The sequence below is a fragment of the Aethalodelphis obliquidens genome, unplaced genomic scaffold (assembly GCF_003676395.1).
Source record: "Aethalodelphis obliquidens isolate GAN/ISIS:26980383/991018 unplaced genomic scaffold, ASM367639v1 scaffold8, whole genome shotgun sequence".
NCBI lineage: Eukaryota > Metazoa > Chordata > Mammalia > Artiodactyla > Delphinidae > Aethalodelphis > Aethalodelphis obliquidens.
The window spans coordinates 46,779,121-46,806,809 of NW_020837952.1; the positions used below are offsets into that span (position 1 = coordinate 46,779,121).

At 46.7% G+C, this 27,689-nt stretch overlaps 1 protein-coding gene across 1 annotated transcript in view; it reads left to right on the forward strand.

Moving 5' to 3' along the window:
* STAB2 (stabilin 2) overlaps positions 1–27,689 on the forward strand; it is a 158,420-nt gene that overhangs the window by 107,852 nt on the left and 22,879 nt on the right. Inside the window, exons 40-57 of the mRNA XM_027107363.1 lie at positions 2,130–2,175; positions 3,435–3,511; positions 6,204–6,329; positions 7,132–7,205; positions 7,904–7,975; positions 9,410–9,529; positions 10,304–10,351; positions 11,190–11,273; positions 12,541–12,687; positions 13,527–13,667; positions 14,748–14,807; positions 16,134–16,310; positions 17,671–17,760; positions 20,161–20,307; positions 21,582–21,638; positions 22,770–22,896; positions 24,460–24,609; positions 26,374–26,478. Coding sequence (XP_026963164.1) covers positions 2,130–2,175; positions 3,435–3,511; positions 6,204–6,329; positions 7,132–7,205; positions 7,904–7,975; positions 9,410–9,529; positions 10,304–10,351; positions 11,190–11,273; positions 12,541–12,687; positions 13,527–13,667; positions 14,748–14,807; positions 16,134–16,310; positions 17,671–17,760; positions 20,161–20,307; positions 21,582–21,638; positions 22,770–22,896; positions 24,460–24,609; positions 26,374–26,478 — 1,848 coding nt within the window. The remainder of the gene's footprint in view (positions 1–2,129; positions 2,176–3,434; positions 3,512–6,203; positions 6,330–7,131; positions 7,206–7,903; positions 7,976–9,409; positions 9,530–10,303; positions 10,352–11,189; positions 11,274–12,540; positions 12,688–13,526; positions 13,668–14,747; positions 14,808–16,133; positions 16,311–17,670; positions 17,761–20,160; positions 20,308–21,581; positions 21,639–22,769; positions 22,897–24,459; positions 24,610–26,373; positions 26,479–27,689) is intronic.

A 27,689-nucleotide genomic window follows, 5' to 3' on the forward strand; every position in this document is an offset into this window, starting at 1 on the left:
TTAAAGTCAAGAGAACTCAGATTTTGTTGAAAAGCTAAAGTCGGAAGTGTGAGTGGTCTCGAGCCAAAAAGACATCCTAGAGCAGATATCGAATGCTGGTGTGTGAAGCCAGGGTTCAGAGGGCCTGGGAGAGGGAAGCAGGGAGCAACAGGGTCACATAAACAGGAAGACAGCCTGGGGGAATCCCTAGATCAAGACATAAGTGGCAGCCAGGGTTAATCTGGGGGTTTACCCTTGACTGTCATTTATATGCTTATAGGAGCATGGTGTATGGGAGGACCAGCCACATTTAAAGGGACAGGGAACAGTCTGGAGGCTGTGACAAGTTTTCAAGCCCGTCCCCCTGCTGCTCCTCTCACCAGCAGCCTTGTGATTCATCTCTTTGCCTCCTGTCCTATTTCCCTCCGTTCCATACTCCACATTGCTGCCAGACAGAACTTTCTAAAACATAGATATCTTAGTCTGTTCTGGCTACTGTAACAAAGCGTCATAGATTGGGCAGCTTATAAACAGCAGAAAGTTATTTCTCATAGTTCTGGAGGCTAGAAGTTCAGGATCAAGGTGCCAGCATGGTTGGGTTCTAGTGATGGCCCTCTTCTGGGTTGCAGATGGCCGTCTTCTCATGTTATGGCAGAAGGGGCAAGGGAGCTCTCCAGGTTCTCTTTTATAAGGGCACTAATTTCGTTGGTTGAGGATTCCACCCTCATGACCTAATCACCTCTCTAAGGTCCGACCTCCAAGTACCAGCACGTTGCAGATTAGGTTTCAAAATATGGGTTGGGGAGTGGGGACATAAACATTTGGACTAGAGCAGCACTGTTACCCACCCTCCCCAGTACCTGACAACCTGCTCTGATTCTCTATAGCCTCCAGTAGGAGAAACTTCACTGCCTATAGGAGACACACCTTAGCAAGGTGTGGTACAGAGCTGTTCACCAATTGGCACTCACCCAGTTTTCCAGCCTGGTCTCCACTGCACACTCTGCTTAAGGGGCTTCAGTCTAGTAATGGAAATAAATGTTCAATCGTGTTCAGAAAATTGCGATATGAGAGTGCAGAGTAAAGCGCCTCTAGACCAGACTAGACTGTTCTTTGTTCGCATGCAAACTCCCCACTCCCAAGCCATGTCAGACATCATTCATCGATCATTGCACTCCTTCCTCTGAGGTCAGATAGGGGCACCACATCCTTTTCAAAAGAGCACACCATGTAGTCACTTCCAATTAACTGAAGCTGGCTCAACGGTTTAGAGCAGATATCAGAGAGGAGGACCTAAAAGGTGATTGGGATTTCAGAGATAGAGAATGGAGAGAAAGAGATTTTCAGGCTCAAGGAAAAGCACACATAAAGGCACAGAACTGCATTGCATCTACTCTAGCCCACTGGAGCCTGTAAATATTCCCTCTGACACAAAACAGACCACTTTCGCAGCCAGGTCTCTGTTTCAGGACCTTCTATACAACCAGGCCAGGCCTAATGAGATTTCTCTTGGCCAGGCCTAATGAGATTTCTTTCTCAAAAGCTCTTAGCCTGAGCAACCAACCCTGTGGGTCCTTCTGCTCGTCTCTAACAATTTCTTTCTGGATCTTCCCCTGCCAGGAAGTATCTGTTAGCTGGGCATCCAGGGTAAAAACATTATGCTGTTCCAGGAAATTTAGGAACTGATTTGGCAAATAGGTGGTGAGTACCTGCCGCATGCCAGACTCTGCACTATTTCTGCACATGCAAAACAATAACAACAACAACTTCATCTTAATTAGAATTAGTATTTGCTTATTTATATCACTCTGTAACAAGATGATGAAAAATTAGAAAGAATAAGGAACATAGGAATTATAAATAAAATAGAAAATTAAGCTCCGAGGAGGAATGTGCATCCTCACTACCTCCCATGGGGACCGGCACACAGGAGACATTCCATTGGTGTAACTGACCTTCAGATTTGGCTCTGAGCTTCCTAGAAGCCAAGGTAAAAAAAGATTTACACGGTCACATAGTTTTACATAGTTCACGTGATGCATACCAGTTACTTGTGAGGAAGTAAATCTTTTCCTAGCATCAAGTACTAAAAGTTCTTGAGTGAGATTTAGTAAAGAAGGGCTGACACAGCATTTGGTTCTCTTTTTCAGAGATCACAAAAGATGAATGCAATGGGACCTGCCACACCAGTGCCAAGTACGTCCCCTTTAGCCTCCTTTGGAGGCGATGCAAGGGTTTTTTGGGGGTTTTTTTTTAAACATCTTTATTGGAGTATAATTGCTTTACAATGGTGTGTTAGTTTCTGCTGTATAACAAAGTGAATCAGCTATTTGCATACATATATCCCCATATCCCCTCCCTCTTACGTCTCCCTCCCACCCTCCCTATCCCACCCCTCTAGGTGGTCACAAAGCACGGAGCTGACCTCCCTGTGCTATGCAGCTGCTTCCCACTAGCTGTTTTACATTTGGTAGTGTATATATGTCAGTGCTACTCTCTCACTTCATCCCAGCTTACCCTTCCCCCTCCCCGTGTCCTCAAGTCCATTCTCTACGTCTGTGTCTTTATTCCTGTCCTGCCCCTAGGTTCATCGGAACAGTCAGAAAGAGAAAATGCAAGGGGTTTTTTTTCCTAGTAGCATGTGTCCACCCAGGCCCTATCTTTAGGGAAATAGTTTCCTGAGACCATTTCTGAGGATTTATGATTAATTTAAGTACGAAACTAAAAATGAGGCCACCATCAGCTTGCAGGTCCAGCCTTTTGAACACGCTGCCACCTGAGTTACCTGACATGCTGGCAAAGTGCCAGTTGTTACCCCCATTCAAGCCACAGGGACTCTTCCACAGAAGCAGAGGGAGGCTGGTGGGCCTCAATTTCATCCAACCTTACTTGCAATTCACAGCCAAGCCTTCTTTCTTTATAATGGAACTTCATACTCCTAACTCCCAGAGGGGTTTAATGGGTTAATTAATCAAGAGCCCAGTAGCTGGAGTTAGACCTGAGTTCAAATCAGCGTCTGTCATTTCCATTGACTGTGTGACCTTGAGTCACTTATTTAATGCCTCTAAGCCTTGGTTTTCTCATCTGTAAAATGGGAATAATGATAATACCTACCTGTTAGGGCTATTGGATATTGTGTAGGTTACATAAAATAATGTGTGAAGCACAGCTCCCAGCACATAGGATGCTCTCTAAAGATGGGCAGCTACCCTCCTTATCCTTGGGCCAATGCCTACATGTACACACTCTGTAGTTTGCCTGATAACTGACTCCAGTTTTAGCTGCTTGTGGCAGCGCCATGCTAGGGATGGACTCTCCACCCAAGCCTTGGGCGGGGACCTCAGAGTGCCTCATGGGGGTAAGAGCTGGGATGCTAGGGATGAAGGGTATTGTGAGTCCCGTGGTGGGGTGCTGTGCGTTTTTCTACGAACACCACTTGCCCTTTCTTGTTGCAGCTGCCTTCTCAGTCCGGATGTGGCCGCCTCATGCAAATGCGCAGCAGGGTTCCAAGGGAACGGGACGGTCTGCACAGGCAAGTCAAGAAGGAATTTGCTGGGAGGAGAATAGCATGAGCTGTTGAGGGATCTGTGTTCCTGCAGACTAAATGGGCAGCTGCTGCCAACCATTGCTGGTGAACTGGACGTAACAGGGCAGCTGATCGTGCCCGGGGAGCAGGACACCTGTTCACGGATAGGGCGTGTTGGTTTTGGAATGTGTGGGGCAACCGCCCCTGTTCTTTTCTCCCAGCCTTGGCCACAATTGGAATCATCTGGAGAGCTTTAGAAACCACTGATGTGGCTGACCTAGGATGTGGCCTGTGTGGGGGGACTCCGGAGTGGGGATAGAAAGAGGCTTGAGCCCTGGTTCTTCCCCCCAATCCCCACATGGCCTTGGGTGGGTCTCTAAACTACCCTGGGCTCCCTTAGCTCATTTGTAAAGTAAATGTAAAACTCTCTCCCCTCGCAGAGTAGTTTGGGGATGAAATGACCTCTCCACGTACAACAACAGAATGAGGCAGCTATTAAAAACAGCCCCAGCGTTACACTCCCTGGGTTCGAATCTATGTTCTTATAGTTCGTGTCACCTTGGGCAAGTGGCTTGACTGCTCTTTGCATCATTTTGTCATCTGTAAGTTGTAGCTCATAAGAGAATCTCCCTCACTGGATTGTTGGATGATAACCTGAATTAAATAATACCTGTGAAGTGCTTAGAACATCCCTGGCACAGAGCACTCGATAAATGTGAGCTAATACGCTCATGGTGCCCAACACGTATTTAGTGCTAGAAAAATGGAGACACTTAGCACTGTGTCCAGGCGGGCTTCAGTGCAGATTGTGGTGGAGCTAGACAATGACTGCACCAGTTTGTCCCCGATGTACCCTGCAGTAGGATGTGTACAGCACGCCAGTGAAAACAGCTGGAAAGGCAAATAACTGTAATGTTTCTCTTGCCCCCTGCTTTGGGGAAAAATAACAAAAGCAGAGGACACAATGTAACAACCAACATTTCTGTAACATTTTCATATACATTATCCAAACCTGTAAGTAAACCTATACAGGTGGATCCCAAAGTTCTTATTAATTGAGTGATTTGTCCAAAGTCACACGGTGAACGAAGGCCAAGCCAACACTCAAACACACATCTTGGGGTCTCCAAATGGATCTAGGTCTTTGATCCACTTTGCATTAATTTCTGTATATATTGTGAGGTCCAGATTCATTCTTTCCCATATGGATATCTAGTTGTCTCGGTAGCATTTGTTGAAAAAATTATTCTTTCCCCCATTGAAATAACATCTTGGCATCTTTGTGGAAAATCAATTGACCCTAGATGTATGGGTTTATTTCTGGACTCTTAATTCAATTCCATATAGATCCTTATGCCAGTTTCACACTGTCTTTATCACTGAAGCTTTGTAGTAAATTTTGAAATTAGGGAGCGTGAGTCCTCCAAACTTGTCCTTCTTTTTCGAGATTGTTTTGACTATTCTGGGTCCTTTGAATTTACAAATGAGTTTTAGGATAATCTTGTCAATTTACGCAAAGGAGTCGGCCAGGATTTTGACAGCGATTGCCTTGAATCTGTAGATCAGATTTGGGGAGTAGTGCCTTCTTAACAATATTAATTCTTCCCATCAATGAACATGAAATGTCTTTCCATTATTTAGGTCATCTTTTATTCCTTGCAACAATGTTTGTAGTTTTCAGAGTGTTTTATAGTTTGTTAAATGGAGTCCATCTTCTAATGCTATTGTAAGTGGAATTGTTTTCTTCATTTCATTTTCAGTTTGCTCATTGCTACTGTACAGAAATACAATTGATTTTTGCCTACTGTTCCTGTGTCCTACCCAGGACCATTTATTAGTTCTAATTGTTTTTAGTGGATTCCTCAGGATTTTCCATAGCAAGATCATGGCATCTGCAAATAGAAGTGGTTTCACTTCTTTTCCAATCCGGATGTCTCTTCTTTCTTTCTTGCCTAATTGCCCTGGCCAGAACCTTCAGTACAGTATTGAACAGAAGTGGCAAAAGCAGACCTTGTCTTATTCCTGATCATGGGAGAAAGCATTTGGTCTTTCATCATTAAGCATGATTTTAGTGGTGGGTTTTTCATCAATGAAAAATGTCGTTTATCAGGTTAAGGAAGTTCCCTTCTATTCCTAGTCTGTTGAGTGTTTTTATCATTAATGGTATCGAATTTTGACAAATGTTTTTGCTCATTCTGAGATGATCATGTTTTTGTCTTTAATTCTACTGATGTGCTATATTACATTAATTGATTTTGGGATGTTAAACCATCTTGTATTCCTACATAAGTCCCACTTGGTTATGGTATATAATCCTATTTACATATTGCTGAATTTGATTTGCAAGTATTTTCTTGAGGTTTTTGTATCTATATTCATAAAGGATATCAGTCTGTCATTTTCTTTTCTAGTGATGGCTTTGTCTGGTTTTGGTATCAGTAATACTGGTCTCAGAATGAATTGAGGAGTCTTCCCTCCTCCTTCAGTTTTTAGAAGAGTATGTGAAAATTTGGCATTTATTAAACGTTTGGTAGAATTCACCAATGGCATCTGGTGCTTTGCATCCTTTTGAGCTATCCATATTTAATCCAGTGCCTACCGTTTTGGAGTATTTTCCGTTTCTCAATGATTCAAGTAAAAACGCATCAATTCCCCCCCCCACCCCCGCCCTGCTCTGTGTCATCTTTCTCTTCTACAGCAATCAACGCCTGCGAGATCAGCAATGGAGGTTGTTCTCGTAGGGCTGTCTGTAAAAGAACCACCCCAGGAAGCCGGGCATGTGTGTGCAAGGCAGGCTATACTGGCGATGGCATCGTGTGCATAGGTACGTACCATCCCTCACCCGCGATTTCCAGCTGCCTTTAATTGTGACCCCTCGGTCCAGGTGCTGTCTGATTTCTCCACCGTACATTGACTTGTTTCCCCTTTGCTGCCCATAAGCAATCGTCTAGGAAACGCTTAACACCAAGCACGTATCCTGCTCCACACCAAATGTCCTCCTGAATTTAGCACCTACTGATGACTCTTCTCTGAACCAATTATACGGTGATGGTGACCAGTGGTATATGTTTTTAAATTCCTACATCTCTTCATTCACAGCACGTTAAGTGGCACTCCGAAATTCTATTATTTTGAGTCCTTGGCTGCAAACACTCATATTCAGTCAATAGAGGGACAGAGGCAAGCCCGCAGACTTGCCTCTGAGGAGCCGGTTTTGAGAAACCACAGCTGGTGCCCTCCCTGTTGGGTGACTTCCGCCTCGGCGTTATCAGAAAACCGAATCACGCCTTGACACTTGCTCCCCTCGGTCAGTTAGCCGTCCTGGCTGGTACCTCAAGGCATTTTTTTACTTAAAAAATGAGGCTTGGGCTTCCCTGGTGGCGCAGTGGTTGAGAGTCCGCCTGCCGATGCAGGGGACACGGGTTCGTGCGCCGGTTTGGGAAGATCCCACATGCCGCGGAGCGGCTGGGCCCGTGAGCCATGGCCGCTGAGCCTGCGCGTCCGGAGCCTGTGCTCCGCAACGGGAGAGGCCACAACAGTGAGAGGCCCGCGTACCGCAAAAAAAAAAAAAAAAAAAAAAAAATGAGGCTTGACTCTCATGCCAGGTGTTGCTTTTTGTTTTAAAGAGATCAACCCGTGCTTGGAGAACCATGGTGGCTGTCACCAGCACGCAGAGTGCACGCAAACAGGACCCAACCAGGTGAGCTGTGTCTCCGCGGGGGCCTACGTTGTCCTAGGAGCAAATTCCTGGGTAGTTAGACCCAGGCCTGAGGGACAGGGGCTGAGGACAGACCTCTAGGGAGCAGCAGCATGAAATAAATACATTAGAGGAGGTTCTGGAAGAATTCCCCAGGATGCCATTCTTTGGGAAGCAGGAGAAAAGGGGAGAGGGGCAGGGGACAAAGGGTGCACAGGGAGAAGGGCCTTCCCTAGAGTGGGAAGAAGTGGCATTTGCAAACACCACATGGTTCCAGAAGCACCTAGAAGGTCTCCAGCAATGCTCTCCTTTCGTTCAGCTTTCTGATGCCCAGAATCTTACCATTTTTCTCTGTCTTGAGGCTCTGAAATGCATGTGCCACAGCAGAAGATAACGGTGTTAAGGCCTCTGTCAGCCACGTATTCCCCAACACTGTGCCCCTTGCGGCGCCTTCCGCGGGAGCAGGTTTGGGGACGTGGGGAAATGTGAGGGCTCCAGCACAAAGGAGGGGAGAGGTCGAGGGGTGAGAAGACTCAGGCGGGGAAGCTGGAGGCTCGGGGACCCAGGCTGTGCCTCCCTCAGTCCATGTCATGTTGTGAACGAGCAGGAAATTGCATACGTCAGAAACTGGATGATGACCAGAGCTGACAGCCAGCAGAACCTCTCTGTGAAATGACCCATTTCCCCTTCCTCCTGGACAGGCCGCCTGTAACTGTTTGTCAAAATACACTGGAGATGGGAAGGTCTGCACACTCATCAATGTCTGCTTAACCGTGAGTATGCCCCCGCCCCGAGGTCTGGCCTGCGGTGCCCCCTTCTCCGCGTCTAGGGGCGGGGCATTGAGGTGGGCCCCGTCAGAGCTGCTTCTGGGCCATTTCTCCCTCGTGTCCCAGTTGCAGTGTTGGAGAAACTCCAGTCTCTGCCTCCATCTTCACGTGGCTTCCCCTCTGTGTCTGTGTCTCCTCTTCTAGTGAGGACGCTTGTGGTCTTAAGACCCCCTGGTTAATCTAGGACGATCTCATCTCGAGATCCTCCACTGCATCTGCAAAGACTCCTTTTCTAAACAAGGTCACATTCACAGATACCAGGGCTTAGGCCGTGGACATAGCTTTGCAGGGGGCCACGATTCAACCCACCGCAGAGCAGGAAGAACAGAGGTCTCTGCCCCAGCTCACAGAGCGAGCGCCCGGCACAGCCAGAACTTGAGCGCACGCCTGTCTGACTCAGAGGCCACACCCTTGACCACTTCTCGTGGTGCGCGGTGCTTGTTCCTCCCGCGAGGCACTGATCCCCCGCGGGGCCCGGTTCATACACCTTCCTTCCTCGTTCATGTCACTGCCCACCTGAAAGCCTCCCGCTGTGGGCGTGAGTACAGCACAGACAGCGCGTAATTAAAGCCCTTCCTCTCCAGTTGAGGTCCCTACTGTCCCCCGTGCTGGCCTGTTTCATACTGACTGCCTTCCAGCTGATGACTTTTCCCTTTGCTATGATGGATTAGAGTTCAGCCTAAAGCTGAGAAGTATCCAACATGCTTGCTGCCTTTCTAGTTAACCCCCAGGTGCTGAGAAATTTCCCATTTGGCAGCTCTGGGCTGAGCTATTCAGGGCTGGAGATCTGCTGGGATGGGCTGCCATCCTGAGATATGGGCATACCTCAGAGATATTGCGGGTTCGGTTCCAGACCACCAAAATAAAATGAACGTCACAATAAAGCAAGTCACAAAAATGTTTGGTTTCCCAATACATATAAAAGTTATATTTACACTACACTGAAGTCTTTTAAGTGTGCAATAACATTATGTCTAAAAGACCAATGTATGTAAACCAACTATACTTCAGTTAAAAACAAAAGACATTAGGAGTTAAAATAAATAAACGAGGTACATACCTTAATTTAAAAATATTTCATTGCTAAAACTTGCTAACCATCATCTGACATCGCCACAAACCTCCAATTTGTAAAAACCACATTATCTGCGAAGTGCAGTAACAGAAGGTGTGCCTGTGTAAGGCTGCGGGAGTGGGATGGCCCTTATAACTGTAGAGAGTTGGAAGGCAAGTTCAGGAAAAGGGCAAATAAGGCAAGCCAGTCAGTTACAGAGTGAGACAAAAAGTAAATTTCAATACAGAATCGCTGCGTGAACATTGGCAGAGCTGGCAAACTAACTGGTCTCATTCCTATCCCCCACTCCTTGGAAATTCTACCAGAAAAATGGCGGCTGTAGTGAATTTGCTCTCTGCAATCACACCGGAGAAGACGAAAGGACTTGTACCTGCAAACCTAACTACATTGGGGATGGGCTTACCTGCCGTGGCAACATCCATCAGGTAACACGAGGCATGTTTCCATAGAGTAAACTCCACCTGCCTCCCCGTGCCAAGAATCCAGGGAGCTAAGGAGGGTGCAAGGGTTTTGTTACCTATAAAACTATAAAATACAAAAGACTATTTTCATATAAATGGACAATGAAAAGAAATTGTATCTCGCAGTGGGAATTCAGTGATTCAGATCAACAGTTCTAGAGTCAGAAACACCTGGGTTTGAATTCAGCTCTGCCGGTCAGTAATGTGGCTTTGGGCAGATTATATCACCTCTTTGTGTATCCGTTTTCTAACGTGTAAAAGAAAATAACCATGGTACCAGCCCCAGCAGGTTGTTATAAGATTTCAATGAGATAATGTGTGTAGTGGGCACAGAGCACACAGTACCTCAAAGGCATCGCCGTGACGTGGATTGTTGTTGGAGTGTGTGTGTGAACACCCTTGGGCGGAGAGAGTGAAGCCTTGGGATACTTGTAAAGTTCTACCTATTACAACGTGAACATCCTGTTATTTGGTTTAAAGAGGGACTAGAGCATTCTGGCTGATCAAATATTCTTGTTGATAAAGAAACTAAATCTGCCATAAACCTATAACTGAGTTTTTTAATATTGAACTTTTAAAAATGAGTCGTTCTGAACATCAACTGTGAGCCTATAGATGAGGCAGATTTCCGGTTGAAATGATGGTAGATACTCTCAATCTTACAGAATTTGTCCTACAATGACATTCTGGTATGTAATTCACAGATGTTAAGTGAACCTTCCTTGTCTTTGTTTCCAGGAGCTTCCCAAGAACCCCAAAACATCCCAGTATTACTTCCAGTTGCTGGTAAGAATGTGTGTGTCTGTCTAACTGGAAGAGTTGGGTCTCAAGCCAGATATGGGATAAATCTGTAACCTCCAGAGTAGGTGAGACTAGAATAAATCCAGGAAACGGCATTTCTGGAATAGGCTCTGTGTTGGTCATTTGTGAACTTCTCAGGCCCCAGGTGGGCAGCATAAAAGAGTGGAATAAATGTTGCACTAGCCCACTGCACATGTGAGAATGTAGTTTATAAAAAAAACCTGCCATCATACCTGTGGAGACAAGAAGCATTACTGGGGCAATTGGCTAATTCTCCCGGTGAAAGTATTAAGTTAGATCTTTCTGCACCTCTTACATCACAATACATTCCAGATATATTGAAGAATAAAGGATAAAAATCTAGAAGAATAAAATCATAAAACCTAGAAGAAAATATAAGTAACCGTAGGATCTTAGCATTGGCAAGAAGACAGTTAGAACAGTAAGTCATCTTATTGCTTATATTTTTGTTATCCCAAACAGAAAACATTTAGTACGTGGAAAAGACACTGGAAAAAATTATGTGGAAATAACAGAGATCCTTCTAGGTGGTGGGATTATGGGTAGTTATTTTCTTCTTTATACTGTATTTTCAAATCTTTAATACAGTCAGCATATGTTATTTTTATACCCAGATAAAAATAAACATTATTTCAACGTCTAAGAATCTGAATGACTCTGAATCTAAGACTAAATAAAACACTGGTCTCCCTATCCAGTTTTCTCTTCCCTCTGCCATCATGTACTCTCTGCTAGTTGTTTGAGCCCCTGCCTGTACTTATGTTAAGTACATGGCACGTGGCCCCCACCTTCCTTCCTACAGGAGCATTCTGTACGAGACCTGGTTGGTCCTGGCCCCTTCACTGTTCTGGCACCTTTATCTGCAGCCTTTGACGAGGAACCCCAGGTAAGCATGAAGCTAGAGACAGGTGAAAGAGGTTTGAGATTGGAACACAGTCTCTGGGCGTTACCCTGGAGACAACACTGAAGACATTTCTGGACAGTAGATCTAGGATTGGCTGGAGCTGACCAGTAATGGAAGGGGCTGCCTCTCAGTGTAAGGACCCCTCTCAGGGGAAGCATTCAAGTGGATTTGGGGTAACCACTGGCCAGAGACTTTCTAAAGGACATTCCTGAATAGGGTAGGAGGTTAGAAAAGACCAACAATTCTTAAATAATTCAAAGCTCCCAGCGACCACCACCCCCCCCGAAAAAAAAAGGAATGAAAAGAAATGCTATATTAATGGGATATAAATAGGTTCTTTTCTTGCAGGACTTATCAGAGCCTTTACTGTTTAACATTCACTTGGACTCTTCATGCTGGATTACCTATTAATATATAATAATGTAGCAAACATTTACTGATTGTGCCAGACACTGTTTCTAGTACCTGGCATAGATTAACTCATGACAGTCTTCATGACAACACAGTAAGCTGAATGCTATTATCATCCCCGTTTAACAGTTGAGGACACTGAGAGAAGTAACTTTCCCCAGGTCACACGACTAGCAAAATGTGGAGCAAGGACTCAGACATGACTCTAGAACCTGCGTTCCCGCCCACACTGCTTCTGTATGCATATATTTTGGACACCAGTGAAGCAGGGACACAGAAATAGTTTTTGAAAAAAATTTGACATTTGATTTTTTTTAAGCACCAAAGAGTTATCATGAAACGATGATAACCTCGTGGGCTTTATTATCACACTGACTTTATGGTTAATATTGTTTGTCGTTTGATTTACGAATGACGAAGCATGGTGGGCTTCTCCATACTAACGGTGTAAATCTGGCCCAGGCATCTCTGCAACAGGGAGCTGTACTATGTGGTATTACCCGGCATTTTTTCACAAGAGCACTTGTTTTTCAAGTAGCATCTCACGGGACTTGGGGTCCTTGGCACATGTGCTGTGAAATGCTGGACCAGAGGAACTCCAAGTTCCCTTTTACTCTGAGATTCTACAATGGAAGCAGGAAAGGAACTAGGGCTGCCTTCTCCCTCTTGCCTGAATAATCTCTACCGTAACCCTGACTACAAGCCAACCCCGACTGCCGACTTCCCGGGGTCTGGGTGGGGACAGAGGTATGGGGAGAGTCTGGAGGAGAGGACAGCGAAAGGGAAAGTTGGAGCAGAAGGCTTCTGACTCTGGCTGGAACCCTCTGATCTACAGCAGATTAAGGACTGGGACAAACAGGGCCTGATGCCCCAGGTTCTTCGGTACCATGTGATCGCCTGCCACCAGCTGCTTCTGGAAAACCTGAAATTGACCCCCAATGCTACTTCCCTCCAAGGGGAGTCGATTGTCATCTCCGTCTCTCAGGTAAGAGAGGCCACCTCTGGAAGGTGCCCATTTTCCTTGGGCCCTCTCTCTTTCCTCTTCCTTAGGGTAGTAAGAGGAATAATAACAATAACAACTAGCGCATGTGGAGTGATTGCTATATGCCAGGTACTACCCTAAGTATCTTATGTGTGCTAACTGATTTAATCCTCAAAATAATCCCATCATGTAGGGGATTTCCCATCATGAAAACACTACTATGTTCCCCAATTTACAAATTAGGAAACTGAGCTTAGAGAGGTTAAGCAACTTTTCCAAGGTCACACAGCAAGTAAATATTAGAGCTGGAATTGAAACTCAGAGGCAAGGCAGCCTCAGGCGGTCAAGAGATCTGCTTTTGGTAGCACTGGTCAGAAGCTGGAGAGGGATGAAAGCTTTTGTTCAAAGCATTTGACCCTGCTGATCCCTTCCCTCCCACAAAGAGAAAGGAATGGTGGCTGTGGAATCCATTACAAAGGGAAAAAAGTGTGTAGTGGGGTCAGCAGGGGGGCTGGTGGTGTAGAGAACACATGTGAAAGAGAAGCCAATTTTGATCTGCTTTTTATTTCATATCTGAGAATCACAGTGAAGTGACTGTTTTGGTTATTTGCTATTAACTTCTCCAGGTGAAAATTACATTCTTGTCTCAGTTTTTTTTAATATAATCATAATAAAAAATGTGCTCAAGTAATCTGTATCTTCAGATTTTTCCCACGGCTCTACGCAAGTATTCACTTTCACGATGATGTAACGTGTTCGTGAAACGTTTTGAAAAAAGTGATTTTGTGTCTGTTTCTCCTCGTGCTCATTTCCTTTTTTTTTTCTTTTTTGATTGATTTCAGGACACAGTGTTGATAAATAATAAAGCTCAGATCATATCCAGTGATATCATCAGTACCAACGGAATCATCCACATCATAGACAAATTGCTATCTCCCCAAAACTTGCTTGTCACCCCTAAAGATGCCTCTGGAAGGATTCTGGTGGGTGAACTCATTGTCAGGCTCTCAGCGTGGAATGACTCACAATACTCATCATTTATTACCTCCGTTCTGATTCTGAGGCATTGTTTCAAGACGTTTTAATTTCGCTGCTTCAATCTCAAGCTACTATTAAAAAGCTCATAAATACCATTCTTAGTAAGAAGTAAATAGGCAAAAGGCTATTTTAAATAAGTGAATGGATTTCATACGTTTTTCTTTAGCGTCCACAAGGTCAGGTGGTCTTGTATAGATTTGGAAGATGGAGAAATTACATAGATGGATGGTGATGATGATGTGTGAGAGAGACAGATGATAGATGATTGATAGATGATAGATAGATAGATAGGTGATAGGTAGGTAGGTAGGTAGGTAGATAGACAGACAGATACCACTAAAACCGAACCAGGAGTAAAACGTCTTCTCAATTGACAGAAAAGACAATTTCAACTTTTTTGTTATTTATTAGTATTGGGTTCTTCGTTGCAGACAGCAGAATCTACTATATCTCACTTAAATAAAGAAGAGTTTCTAAAGATATTAAGTATATCACCAAATCTCTTAGAAAACCAAAGAGCCTAATTCAGATGCTACACAGCTGGGAACAAAGCAGCCCAGGGACACCTACAAAGGGAGGACACCTGACTTCACCGTAGGGCTGTCCTATACCAGCTACGCCCATGCCACCTGTCTCCAGCCTCATCACTAGGACATGAGAGTCCGGATACCAGATGCCTCCACCCTGTGCTTGTCAGAAGATCTGATATTCCTGCTAGCAGCCGCCACCACCTCATGTTGTTTCTTTTCACCTCTAAGTCTTGCACGAGCACCTCCGCCTGGGGTATCCCATATCACATATGGGACTCTAGCTGCAAGGCAGTCTGGGAAAATGCAGTGTTTGGCCATCCAGCCTCTGTAAAGCAGGAAGGCATGGGTACAGTGGAGCTGGGGTGGGTGCTGACGAGCCAACCTACAGTACCTGCCACACTATCTTCCCCTCGTTTTATTCAGTTGAGCTTTTGTTAAAGTGCTTTGTGAACTGTAGGCAGAAAAGTTTCATTCCCATTCTTATTATCTTTGCAGCAAAATCTTACAACAGTGGCAATAAACCATGGCTACATCAAATTTAGCAACTTGATACAGGTAAAAACCTAGCAGGAAAGTTACCTCAGGGGATATAACCTACCTAAAGAGGTTTGGTGTTTGGAGGGTTTTTTGTTTGTTGTGTGGTTTTTGTCTGCGGCACCAGCCAGCTGTTGTGGGATCTTTGGGAAAGTCCTACTTTTCTGAAGAACAAAGTCATTCTCTGCCACTCCATTCCCCAAATGTTGTAGGGTTTGTTCCCTGGCTGAGTTAGAAATTGAGGTATTTGAGGCTGGAGCGAGGGAAAGGAATTAGGATGTGCCCGTTCCTGAAATAGGTGCTTCACATCTGGAATTATCACCCCTGTTACCAAGATGGGGAAACTGAGACACAGAGATGGGAAATCTGTGCTGATGAGACGGGCAGAAATTACATTTCAAACCACATTTTTCTGACTTCAGAGGTGACTCCCACGAATTGAGTAGAGAAACTTCTTGTTCAAAGATTTCGGAGGAGAATCAGGAAGGAGCGGGGTTCTCCAAGACCCCTCTCCGCCACCTGACCCCAGCAGTCCCAGGAGGGCTCTAAGAACCCTGGGGCTCCCACGGCGCAGTCAACAAACCTGGTGTAGACCAGTGATTTCCAAAATGGCCTGGGGCTCGGGTTCTCTGGGGAGCTTTTTAGAAATGGAGATTTGAAGGTGTTCTTAATGAGACTCTCCAGGGGTGTTACAGACCAGTATCTTTGCCCACCCACCCAGCCCCTAAACCTTATACTACCCCCCATACCTGGACATCAGGTCTGCTTGAACACAGGCTTTTATTGCAAGGTAGCAAGCTTCTCTGGGGCTCATAAAAAGGGAATAATAAAGCCTACTTCATAGTGTTGTTGGGAAAATTATCAGAAAAAAAATGTATGCTGCACCCCTGCCATAGAAGGTTCTCAAAATGATTCTTACCCATTCATCTGGCAAGTTCTTTTTTTGACTCTGTGTGATCTAGAAGTCTTATAAATATACAGGAGTATCTCAATATTGCATAGGTTTCGCTATTTTTAATGAAACATGAGAAAAGTGCCAAGTGGGTCTTCCAGAAATTAAAATATTTGGACGAGAGCAGTGGCAAAAAAAGAGAGAAGGATACTTGCTAAAGTGTTTCCCTATTAACAAAAGCCCAGAATTTGACTTTCTGTTTTACTTTCTAAGAAAATGAAGGTCAGGATGACTGGAGTCTGATGGGCCCCTAGTTTTAGGGACCAGCCAGAGTCCCCAGAAGCCCCAGGGCAGGCACGGAGGGGACCCCGGGCTGGCTGGCTCTGGTCCTCAAGGAGAGCCTGTGCCTCTTGGCTGGGCTCTGCTGCGCATGTGACCAGCTCCTTGCGTTTCAGGACTCGGGCTTGCTGAGTGTCATCACTGACCCTATCCACACCCCGGTCACTCTCTTCTGGCCCAGCGACCAAGCCCTCCAAGCCCTGCCCCCTGAACAACAGGACTTCCTGTTCAACCAAGACAACAAGGACAAGTTGAAGGAATATTTGAAGTTCCACGTGATCCGAGATTCCAAGGTATTTTGTTTTCACACAGACGGGAGTTGCAGGGGTCCCCCTGGGGTGATGAAATCCAGGAATTGTCCGTGCATCTCTCGCCCCCCACCCCCACCACGGTGCGAAGGTGGCCTGAGCATCCCCTGCCCCACTGTGTCCTCCTCTGACTGCCTGTGGTGAATTGACCCCTGCAGTGTAGCACATCTCGTTCTGTTTCTCCCACTGGCCACTGTTTTTGTCCCAACTTTAACCAACACCCAAGAGCATCCCTCCCCTCTTGTACTGCAGACCAGCTTCCTCCCTGCCCTAGTTCACATGGCAAAGTGGCCGTTGACGACAGTCCCCACGTTTCTCCCAGAATGACTCTATCTCTCCCAATTCCAGAGTTTCTAGGCAAAGGTCTGATTCATCCAGCTGTGGCCAGCTGTTGGCATCAGGGAAGCAGGATCTTGTGGGAACATGGCAGCTCTTGCTAAAACCCTGTCTCTTTGGGTCCTCAGCCGGGACCCTGTTTCCCTCCAGGAATGAGACACCTAATCCAGGAAGGCCAAATGCCCTCCCTCTGGTGAATTCATAGGACCTGTAGTGTTTTCCTAGGGCTGCCGTAACCAATTACCACAAACTGGGTGGCTTGAAACAACAGAAATGTATTCCCTCAGAGCTCTGGAGGCCAGAGGTCTGAAATCACGGTGTTGACAAGGCTGCTCCTGCTGAAAGCTCTGGGGGAGGGTCTGCTCCCTGCCTCTCTCTTAGCTTCTGGTGGTTGCCAGACATCCTTGGCAACGCTGCCTTGTAGTGTGTCCCTCCAGTCTCTGGCCCTGTTGCCACATGGCTCTCTATCTTCTCCCTGTGTGTTTCTGTGTCTTCACATGGCACTCTCCTCTCTTCTTAAAAAGGCACCAGTCATATTGGATTAAGGGTCCACTCTACTCTGGTATGACCTCATCTCAACTAATTACATCTGCAATGATCTTATTTCCAAGCAAGGTCACATTTTGAGGTAATGGGGACCAAGACTTCAGTAAAACTTTTGAGGGGACACAATTCAACCCATCACAGCGCCCTATGCCATCTCCCTAACTCCGATCCTGCCACGGGCTTCATACACCAACGCAGCATCTTCCATGGACTCCCGAGCATAGATGGGGATGGAAGGCTGATTGAAACCAGCTGGAGGAGACTTTCCCCACAGAAAAAATGTCCAACTTCCTAGAGAGCCCACACTTATTCTTGCATTTGATTATATCTACTGTCATTTTAAAGCTGGAATTATTAGTACTCTTAGAAAAATTGTGTCTGAATTTGGTTTGTTGGGGAAGCTCCTTGGGGCCATTCTTCAGCCCAGATTTGGGGTGTTAATGTGGCATCATCACTCCTACAGGTTTTGGCAGTAGATCTCCCCAGGTCTGCTACCTGGAAGACCCTGCAAGGTTCCGAGCTGAGTGTGAAGTGCGGAGCTGGCAGTGACATCGTGAGTATCGTCACCCAGTGGAAGTTGGGAGTGCATTCTCCAACCACTGCCCCTTCCAGGAGTTGTTCATTTTTTCCCACGTTGACAGCAAGCTCTTTTCTCTCACTGCCTTCAGGGCTATCTCCCCTGAGTAAGTGGATATGAAAAACCTGAAAAGTCCTGTCCAGCCCAAGCCCTCACCAGGTGTCAGGGAGCCTCCCTTGACACTTGCAGAGAGCAGCTTTTGGTTGATTTTTGGGGAAGATTTATTTTCCAGTGTGAGACGCTTCCCTGAAGCAAGAAAGTACACTGTCATTCCTTTTCCTTCCTTCCCAGCCCTACTGCAGCTTCCCCTCCAGCCCTCTCAGAGCATGTCAGAGCCAGCTCTGGGTTACATCTACCTAGATAGGCCAACAAAGAGAAAATTTGCAATTTTCACCTTCCTTGGCTAGCTCCTTAACAATATTACCTTCCTGTAATTCCATGTGATGAATGGGTCTGATGGGATAATAGTAGCTACATCCTCTATCTTTTATTTAATGGAAAATGGCAGTGGCTTAAATATGTAAGGGTTTCTCTCTCTTATAAAAAAAAAATCTGGAAGTAGCCAATCCAGAGCTAGTACGATAGCTCACTGGGGGAGCTCCTTCTGTCTTCCTGCTCTGCAGCACATGTTTCCAGCCTCACAGTCACCTCAAGGTCCAACATAACTGTTGGAGCTCCAGCCATCATGTCCACTTTCCAGGCAGTAGAAAGGAGAAAGGGCAAAAGGGATGCAGCTCCAAGCTGAGTTGATGACCTTCAAGGAGCCTTCTGAGAAGTCCCAGATAACATTCTGTTTACATCTTCTGACAAGCCAGAATCCCTTTGGTGATTGGATTGGAATTGCATTGAATTTGTTACCGAATGTGAAGAGTGTTAGCATCTTTACATCCCAACTTCTGGAAAGTTATCCTAATGTACGTACTCTCTTGAGATCAACTATACTGTCTCCATAGACCAAACTGGACATTTATCAAAGAAGAAGAAGACAAATGTTCACTGTTCATCCTGAGTGCTAATAGAACTTTCAGGCACTTTGTACTCAGAGTACTATTTTTTTTTATTTTTTATTTATTTAGTTTTTTGGCTGCATCGGGTCTTAGTTGCAGCACACGGGATCTTTCGTTGCGGCGTGCGGGCTCTTCGTTTTGGTACGCAGGCTTCTCTCTAGTTGTGGCGTGCGGGTTTTCTCTTCTCTAGTTGTGGTGTGTGGCTTCCAGAGCGCATGGGCTCTGTAGTTTGCAGCACGCGGGCTCTCTAGTTGAGGCGAGCGAGCTCAGTAGTTGTGGCACACGGGCTTAGTTGCTCCACGGCATGTGGCATTTTAGTTCCCTGACCAAGGATGGAATCCGCGTCCCCTGCATTGGAAGGCGGATTCTTTACCACTGGACCACCAGGGAAGTCCCCAGAGTACTATTTAGTTGGAACTTTATAACAACTCTATGCAATGGAATCATTAATCCTATTTACCTGGTAAAAACAATTAAACCTCAGGAAAGTTCAGGGACTTGTTCACACAGTGTATAAGTAGAAGTGGGGGGACTCAACTGCAGTTTTCCAGTGTCCTTTCCACTGAGTTACACAGTGTACATCCCATCAAACACTAGAGAGAGATTTATCCTTTCCTTTTCGTGGAACTTTCTAAAAGCATTTGCTTCCTGGGGGGGAAATATATCCATCAATTTACTAGCTGGGTGGACCTTAGGAAAGAAAGCCTGAGGACTGTTGCAAGCATTAAACAAAATCATGTATCTAGAGCACAGTTTAGACAATGCCTAGTATACGTGAAAAAGTTATCGTTAAAAGGGTAAAGCCCATCAGTGTATATTTTGGAAAGGAAGTTGTACCGGTAGCTGTGCTAGGTGCTGGCACTAAATATGAAAACCGGGTAACTGCACGCGAAGTGGCCATGTCAACCAGGTTTATCCTGGGCCACGGCCAGGCCATCCCTACCCCACCCTGTTACCCCCACTGCCAGCGTTTCTACCTTGGTAGAGGCGGTGTTGCCGAGTGGCCAGGAGTGTGGGCTGAGGCTGCCAGCCTGGGCGTGAATGCCTGCACCACCGCTTACCGACTGCGTCACCTTCGCGAGTTATCTAACCACTCCGTGCCTCAGTTTCTTCATCCGTGAATGGGGATACCAGCAAGAGTAGCCACATCCTCGGGATGTTGTCAGGATTGAAAGAATTTGCACAGGTAAAGCACGAAGGACAGTACTCGGATGTAATACGTACTGCGTGTCTGAGATAAAGATGTTGGCCGTCGGTACATATCAGTTCTTTGTGACTCTAGCAGGTGCTGGCCACGTTCCATGGCCTGGGAGGAGGAGAAGTCTGAGGATTGTTGACTGTTCCTCTGCTCTCTCTCCCTCTGTCACAGGGCGAGCTCTTCCTGAACGGCCAAATGTGCAGAATTGTGCAGCGGGAGCTCTTATTTGACTTGGGCGTGGCCTACGGCATTGACTGTCTACTGATCGACCCCACCCTGGGGGGCCGCTGTGACACTTTTACCACGTTCGATGTCTCGGTCAGTCCTAAAAACACTACTGTAGTAAGGGAACCTTGGGCCAAGGAACAGCCCTCATGGGTTGTGGGACCCTGCTGTGAAGCCACAGAGGGCTGGTCCCCAGTGAACACAGGACCCAAGGGATCAGAGCGCCACATGACAGTGCTCTTCAGATTAACGTCTACTTAGTCCTGTACAAGCCTTGCCTGTGCTCATTTATCCACCCACACACCCATCCATCCATCCCCCCGCCATTAAGGAAACAGTTGTTGGGAACCAACTGTGTGCCACTGTTCTACCAGTCATTTTCAAACCCGCCCACCCATTCAGTCATTCCCTTAACCATTCTACAAGCACTTTTTGAGCCTCTGCCAGAAAAAACCATGAGAAATGCCGTACTTGACAGGGTATGACTACAAAAGTGGCAGTTTCATGTGGTTCGATCTAATACATGCCACCATCCTTCCATTCATTTGCTCATTCATTAACACTGGCTGAACTTCCGTCCCGGGTCCTGCACTGTATGAGGCGTGTGTACATCTCACACACATTCATCCACCCAGTGCCATTTATTGACCTTTGAGCCTACTGTTTGGCTCAGTGCTCATCTTACCCCTCTCCAATAGTAGAAGCAGTTATCATCTGCTCTGTTATGCAAACTTGTAAATTGAGTCTCAAAGAGGTGAAGTGACTCACATGGCAAAGTCTGTCACCAGTTGATTTCTGTACCGGGCAACTTGTAGGCATTCAATAAATATCCCAAATTACCAGGATAACAGTCAGCCGGAGTAGGAGATGAAAAACCAGTTGTTAATTTCTTCACTTTCAAAGTATATATACAGACAGTTTTTTCAGTTAATCATTTTTCCTCACCTATCAATCCCCTGAAAATCAAATAGCAACAAGAATTATTATCCCTGTTTTATAGATCAGAAGACTAAGCATCAAAGAATGTGATTAGCTAAAACAATTGCAGCTGATTTATAATGGAACTGACACCTGCATCCACATTTCCCACTGCTGCTATACCGTGTGCCTGTGTGACCCCGCCCTGGTCCACCGCCATCTAACGGAATTTTTACCTCAAAGAACTAGACTAAGGAATTGAGGTCCACGACATACCTTCAGAATTCTCTATGGCAAAGTTACAGAGTGTTTGCTTTTATATTCTTGATCATAGCCAGAATCTTAAGATTAATTAAGTTCTTAGTCACATAATCAAGGCATTAACCTGGGGCATTCCTTGTGTTTCCCAATATTCTGGATTTTTAAGTGTTTCTTTTCTTGCGTACTAGGGGAACTGTGGGAGCTGTGTTCATACTCCCAGCTGCCCCAGGTGGACTAAACCAAAGGTAATTATGAACGCAGTGATAACGTTTGGAGAGTGATAGGTTTGTTTCTCTATCAGACCCCAGTCTCCTGGTAGCTATGAGTGTGCATGCGTGTGCATCTGCAACTGTGTTATAACTCTGTGTAATTACTTTATGTCTTTCTTTCAACAATCAGGCCAGTGGGATTAGAGATGAACATTCTTAGCCCAGGCAGCCTGTCAACCCACTATCCATCTTTTAAGAACTGTCTAGGAGAGTCATGGGATTACAGACCTAGAAGGGGTTGCAAAGATAATTATAATTATAAAAATAATAGTTGTATTTTGTTGGTTGCTGTTCATGTCCCCGGCTCTGTGCTGGCCCCTTTATTTTGACATTATCCCTATTCCCCATTATAATACCTATAGAAAAATATATTACCTCCACTTACAACAGATGAGCCTCAGAGAGGATAAGCAATCAGCCCGAGGCCACACAGCTAGTAAGGAGCAAAGCTAGGATTAGAGCCCAGCATGCAATGTAAGAGTAATGGTTAAGCCAATGAAATTTGGGGTCCACAGTTATGGGGTCAAATTCTCGTGGGTAATCTTTGGCAAGTCATTTTATATGTTTTTGCCTCTGCAAAATGGAGCTAATAACAGTTCTGTGTGTGATTATTAGGAAAAGTAAGTTTTTAAATGGGGGTACAGAGCCTGGCACATAGCAAGTGCTCATTAAGTATTAGTTTTAGTACTTACTCCAAAGCCAAGCTCTTTCTACTCGACCAGTAACCCCTCTCACAGAAACACCCCTACAAAATGAACTGTAACCCCATACCCTCTCTACTGATGTTCCTGGGGCCAGGCCACAGACCCCTCTCCTGATAGAAAACCACCTCTTTCCCACTCCCTTCTCAGGCAACCACACCTTTTGCAAACAGCTCTAAGGGTTAAGATGGGGAGAAATCTTCTTTCTGTGGACTCCACCTCTGCCCCCTCCCCCATTCATTTGTCTCTCTACACCCCTAAGAAGAGAATTCCCTGTACAGGGCTCATGACCGTTGAGTCCCATTTTCTACTTGGGCAGTACCCAGGTTCCCCCACTGGGGGCGGACTAGAGCCCAAGAGCCCAAGGGGATGGAAGGTGGAGGGATGGTTCAATCTCTTCCTTTAGGGTGAGAAGCGGAAGTGTCTGTACGACTTGCCCTTCAGGAGGAACCTGGAAGGCTGCAAGCAGCAGTGCACCCTGGTGATACAGCTCCCCAAGTGCTGCAAGGGCTACTTCTGGCCAGACTGTCAAGGTAAGGGAGCCTCTTACTGCCTCGCAATTCTGAAATGATTGTACAATCACTGTGGAGCATTTGAAAGTACTGTATGGGGGCCCGGGGGGGGGGGGCACGGGGAGCAGGGGAGTATATCACTCTTAATGATTCTGCTAAGAAAAGATCCAAAAGCAATTATTCTGAAGAGCTGTGCAGCTTTCCTTCTCCTTTTTTTTTTTTCTTGTCATATTTGGTTTTTACAGAGTTGAGATTCTACTGTGCATAGATTGTAAATCGTGTCATGCTTTTCTGCTTGATGTTATAGCATAAGACATTTCCCATGGGGTTAGAAACACCATATTTCATTTCTGACACCAGTCTATGATACTGACAAGCATGCTAGTTTAAACGCGTCTAAAGACATCTACCTTGGCAGGTTGCTATACAACTGTGATATGAATGGGCCATTATTTCCTGAAATCTCCCGTTATGTGTAACATCGCCCTCCCTCCCTCACCTCACCCTTTCAGGAAAGGGCTCCTGAAACCCCTTTGTCTAGATACGGCTTCTAGCCAATAACGCAGCAGCAAAAGCATAACAAATGCCATAGAACTTCCCATCCACCATGCATTGATTTAAGTGGGCACATGTATTGAGTGCTACTTCCCATATATGGGAACATCTGAACCTCACAGCAACCCCTAAGCAGTAGGTTCCCTTGTCATCCCCATTTTACAGATGACGAAATCAAGGCACAGGTTGGATAAGAAGCACGTTTAAGGTCCCACAGTATGTCTCCAGAAGCCATGGTTTTAAGTACCATGCATACTCCATTCATCATGGTCCAGTTGAGAAAATTCTGGGCTGGGAGTCCACGCAATCACTCAGCCTCCACTCCACTGTCCATCACTAAAGCACAGACCATTGATAAAAGTCAGTGTCATCCCTTATATGTGTTCAGCGCTTTATATTTTCAAACGCTCTTGGTTACAGTGTCTCATCTGATCCTCAGAGTGGGTACTCTGTCATCACCCTCCCCTTCCTCCTCTAGAGCTAAGAGAACCGAAGCTCAGAGCAAGTTCATTATTCAGGCCAGATCAACACAAATCCAGGTCTCCTGACCCCCAAATACAGTGCACAGTTCAGTATATTGCTCTGCCAGTCCTATCAGATAGATAGATAGATAGATAGATTTTTTTTTTTTTTTTTTTTTTTTTTGCGGTACGTGGGCCTCTCACTGTTGTGGCCTCTCCCGTCACGGAGCACAGGCTCCGGACGCGCAGGCTCAGCAGCCATGGCTCACGGGCCCAGCCGCTCCGCAGCATGTGGGATCTTCCCGGACCGGGGCACGAACCCATGTCCCCTGCATCGGCAGGCGGACTCTCAACCACTGTGCCACCAGGGAAGCCCCCCTATCAGATATAGTTAAGCCATAGGCCAGTGGGTTGCTCTAAACATCCGGTGACACTCTGTGGATATGTCCCCGGGGCCACAGAGGACAGAACCCACAGCTGAGGACGGTTTAGCAGCATGTTCACAGAGGCGCTGAGCTGCTCTGGGTCTGGGGAGGCTGTTGAGTCACTGCTGTTTCATCTCTTCCAGCCTGCCCTGGAGGACCAGATACCCCATGTAACAACCGGGGTGTCTGCCTCGATCAGTACTCACCCGCGGGACAGTGTAAATGCAACACCGGCTTCAACGGGACAGCGTGTGAGCTGTGCTGGCCAGGGAGATTCGGGCCTGACTGTCAGCGTATGTGGCACCCGCTCCCCTGAGCTTCTGCCTGTCGTTCGGCTCTGTGCTCCCTGCCCCAATGCACACCATCCACCTGAGCTGGAAGCATCCTTCTTCCTCTCTTTCCCGGCCACCCACCTCCCATCTGCCTGCCCTCACATGCTTTTTTCCTCCTTGGGTATATTCCCAGTTTCCATCCACTGAAAGAGCCTCCCCTCTAGAAGTGAAACTCACATCCCCTGCAGCCACCAAGGCAAGCTGTGGCCGACCAACACTCATTCAGTCATTCAACTATCACATATATGCTGAGTCCTTACTAATGTTGACAGCTAATGTGTGTGGAGTGCCTACTATGTGCCAGGCAGGTATGCTGTACCATCTAATCCTCACAACAAGCCTCTGAGGTGGGTACTCTTTATCATCCCCACTTAGCAGATGAAGAAGCTGAGGCACAAAGAGGCTTAGTGACTTGATCAAAAGCCAGGAATGGTTCTAAGTTATAGAACTTAGCTTTCAAAATCCCAGCTTTCAAGGAGTGTACATTCAAAGGGAGGAAACAAAGATGACAGAAACAAAAATAGATATAAAGGCATAAAGAAGATGAAGCAGATGAAGGGAATCGAGATAGAAAGGAGGCACTGGTCCAGAAGACATCTCATGAAATATTTGAGTAGAGACCTAACAGAGGTGAGGGGGCCGGGAGTGGGACTGTCAATAGCAGCTCTGTCCGGTCAAATTTCAGTGATGATGGAAATGCTCTGTAACTCCGCCACGAGGAATGGTAGCCGCTAGCCACAAGTGGATGTTGAGTACTCAAAACCTGTGACTAAGGAACTGAGTTTTGGTTTTTTTAATTAGTTTACATTTAGATAGCCACGTGTGATGAGCAGCTGCTCTGATGGACAGTGCAGGCTAGAGGAATGGCTCTCCTGGAAGAGAGACAAGCAAGTGCAAAGGCCCTGAGGCAGGCATGGGCTTGGCATGCAAGGAACAGCAGAGCGGCCAAGGTGGCTGAGCAGGGTGGGCAAAGAAGAGGGAGAAAGGGAGAAGAAGGAATCTGAGGGTCGCCAGGGGCCAGATAACATAGGAGCTTCTTGCCCAGAAACAGGTCTTCAGTGTCTAATCTAAGTGTGATGGCGGCCAGTAAAGGATTGTGAATGGGGGGCCGGGGGGTTGTCCTGAGCAGATTGGAAAGGACCACCCCAGCTGCCCCGTGGAGAGTGCACCATGGGAGCGCACGAGCAGAAGCAGGGCCAGCTTTGGGGAGGCTAATGCCACGTTCTGGGTGAGAGCCGGTGATGCCGTGGGCTAGAGTGGTGCTGCTGGAGGTGGTAAGAAGCAGAAGGATTGGTGTATTTCTTGAAGGTCTGACCATTCAGTCCATTTCTCTGTTAGGAGGCCCAGATGATGTTCCCTCCCCCTACTGTTCAGTTACATACCCCATGATACCCTCTACTTCTGTGTTTACAACAATCACTGTATTTATAATTACGTGTTCGATAACCAGGTACCGCTAGACTGTAAGCTCCCTGAGAACAGGGACCTTATGTCTTGGGTTTTCTGCTGTAACCTCATTGCCTGGGAGTGTCTGCCTCATGATAGCCACTGAATTGGTTATTTTTTGAAAGTCTGAATGAATGCTATAAATGAATGAGTGAATGAACGTGGATAAGCACGGTGCCTTCCGAACCAGCAGCGCAGCCAGCATGTGGTCGGTGGGCTCGGTTGACTGCATTTCAATCCCTGACCTGCCGACTGATCACACTCCAACTCACTCTACAGCCTGTGGCTGCTCGGACCACGGACAGTGCCACGACGGGATCACGGGCTCTGGGCAGTGCGTCTGTGAAACGGGGTGGACGGGCCGCTTCTGTGACACGCAGACAGGTCTGTCCTGGGGGCGGCCACCTGCCGGCAGCCCTGTGCTGCAGCGGACCCTGCCGAGAGCGGCCGACTGAGGGTGGGGGTCTTAGCGACATCGGAAAGAAACAACAAAGCAGGGGTTCCCTTTTCCACGAGGAATAGATGACTTGGCTGTGTGGCCCCAGGGTCCAGAGATATGGTGACGTGAAGGAAACTAGATGACACGATTTAACTCAAACCCACGAAACCAGCATGCAGTCCTGTCAATCATGGAAGGACCCACCTCAAGCAAAGTATACGGGATTGGGCAGGAAGGGTCCCTCGGGATCGTGGTCCAGGCCCAGATGTGTGCAGACACAGAGGTGAAGGGTTTCACAGAAAACGTGCTGTTCCCTGGAGTCCAGGATATGACCCCTGATTCAGCTGCTTATTAGACGAACGGCCGCAGCTAAGCCACCCTCTCCGAGGCTTGATGCGCTCGTCCGAAGAAAGAGAGCCTGTTGCACGGCTTTCGGGGGAGGATTGTTGTGAGGGTCGGGGTCATGGCTTCGGGGTGTCCGGTGCATGTGGGGCACTCAGAAACAGTAGCTTCCATTATCACCATCCGTCATTGTCATCCTTGTCATGACCTTGGTCCTCACTGAGCTGTCAGTTTTCTGAGGCCTCCCTTGAAGCCCAAGCCTCGTGTTCCGGTCAGAGGTTGAATTCTCCAATGTAAAGCACTGTCACTTCATCCTCCCTGGGGGCAGAAGGGCAAGACCAAGCTCTTCCTGTGGGCATCAGCAACCTGAAGCTCCAGCAGCCCAGCAGTCCCCTTAACTTCAGTTCTTCCCCCTCTTCTCTCCCCGGTCCTCCTCCCGTGGCTTCATGCTGCCTCCTGATACTGCAGCCCCTTCCAGCCACCAAAGCCCCAGACTTCTCCCAGGCTCTGCAGCGCCCACAGAAGGCCTTGGAATTTCTCCTCCAATTTAACCATCTCCTCTGGAACCCCATGCCCTTAGGGCCAAACAGCTAATCTGCTAAGTTCACCCTTGCTAGCGGACTTTGAGGTATAAAGTGTTCACTGGTTGCCGCTAATGGTAACATATTTGCATTTTAATCTGGATAACATTTTAGAAGTAATGTCTTCATAATACAAAGCAGTGATTCCGGAATCTCAGAATCTCCAGGCTGGGAGGGACCTTAGCAAATCACCCCGTCCACCTGCCATAAGGGGCCACTTTTGAAACACAGTG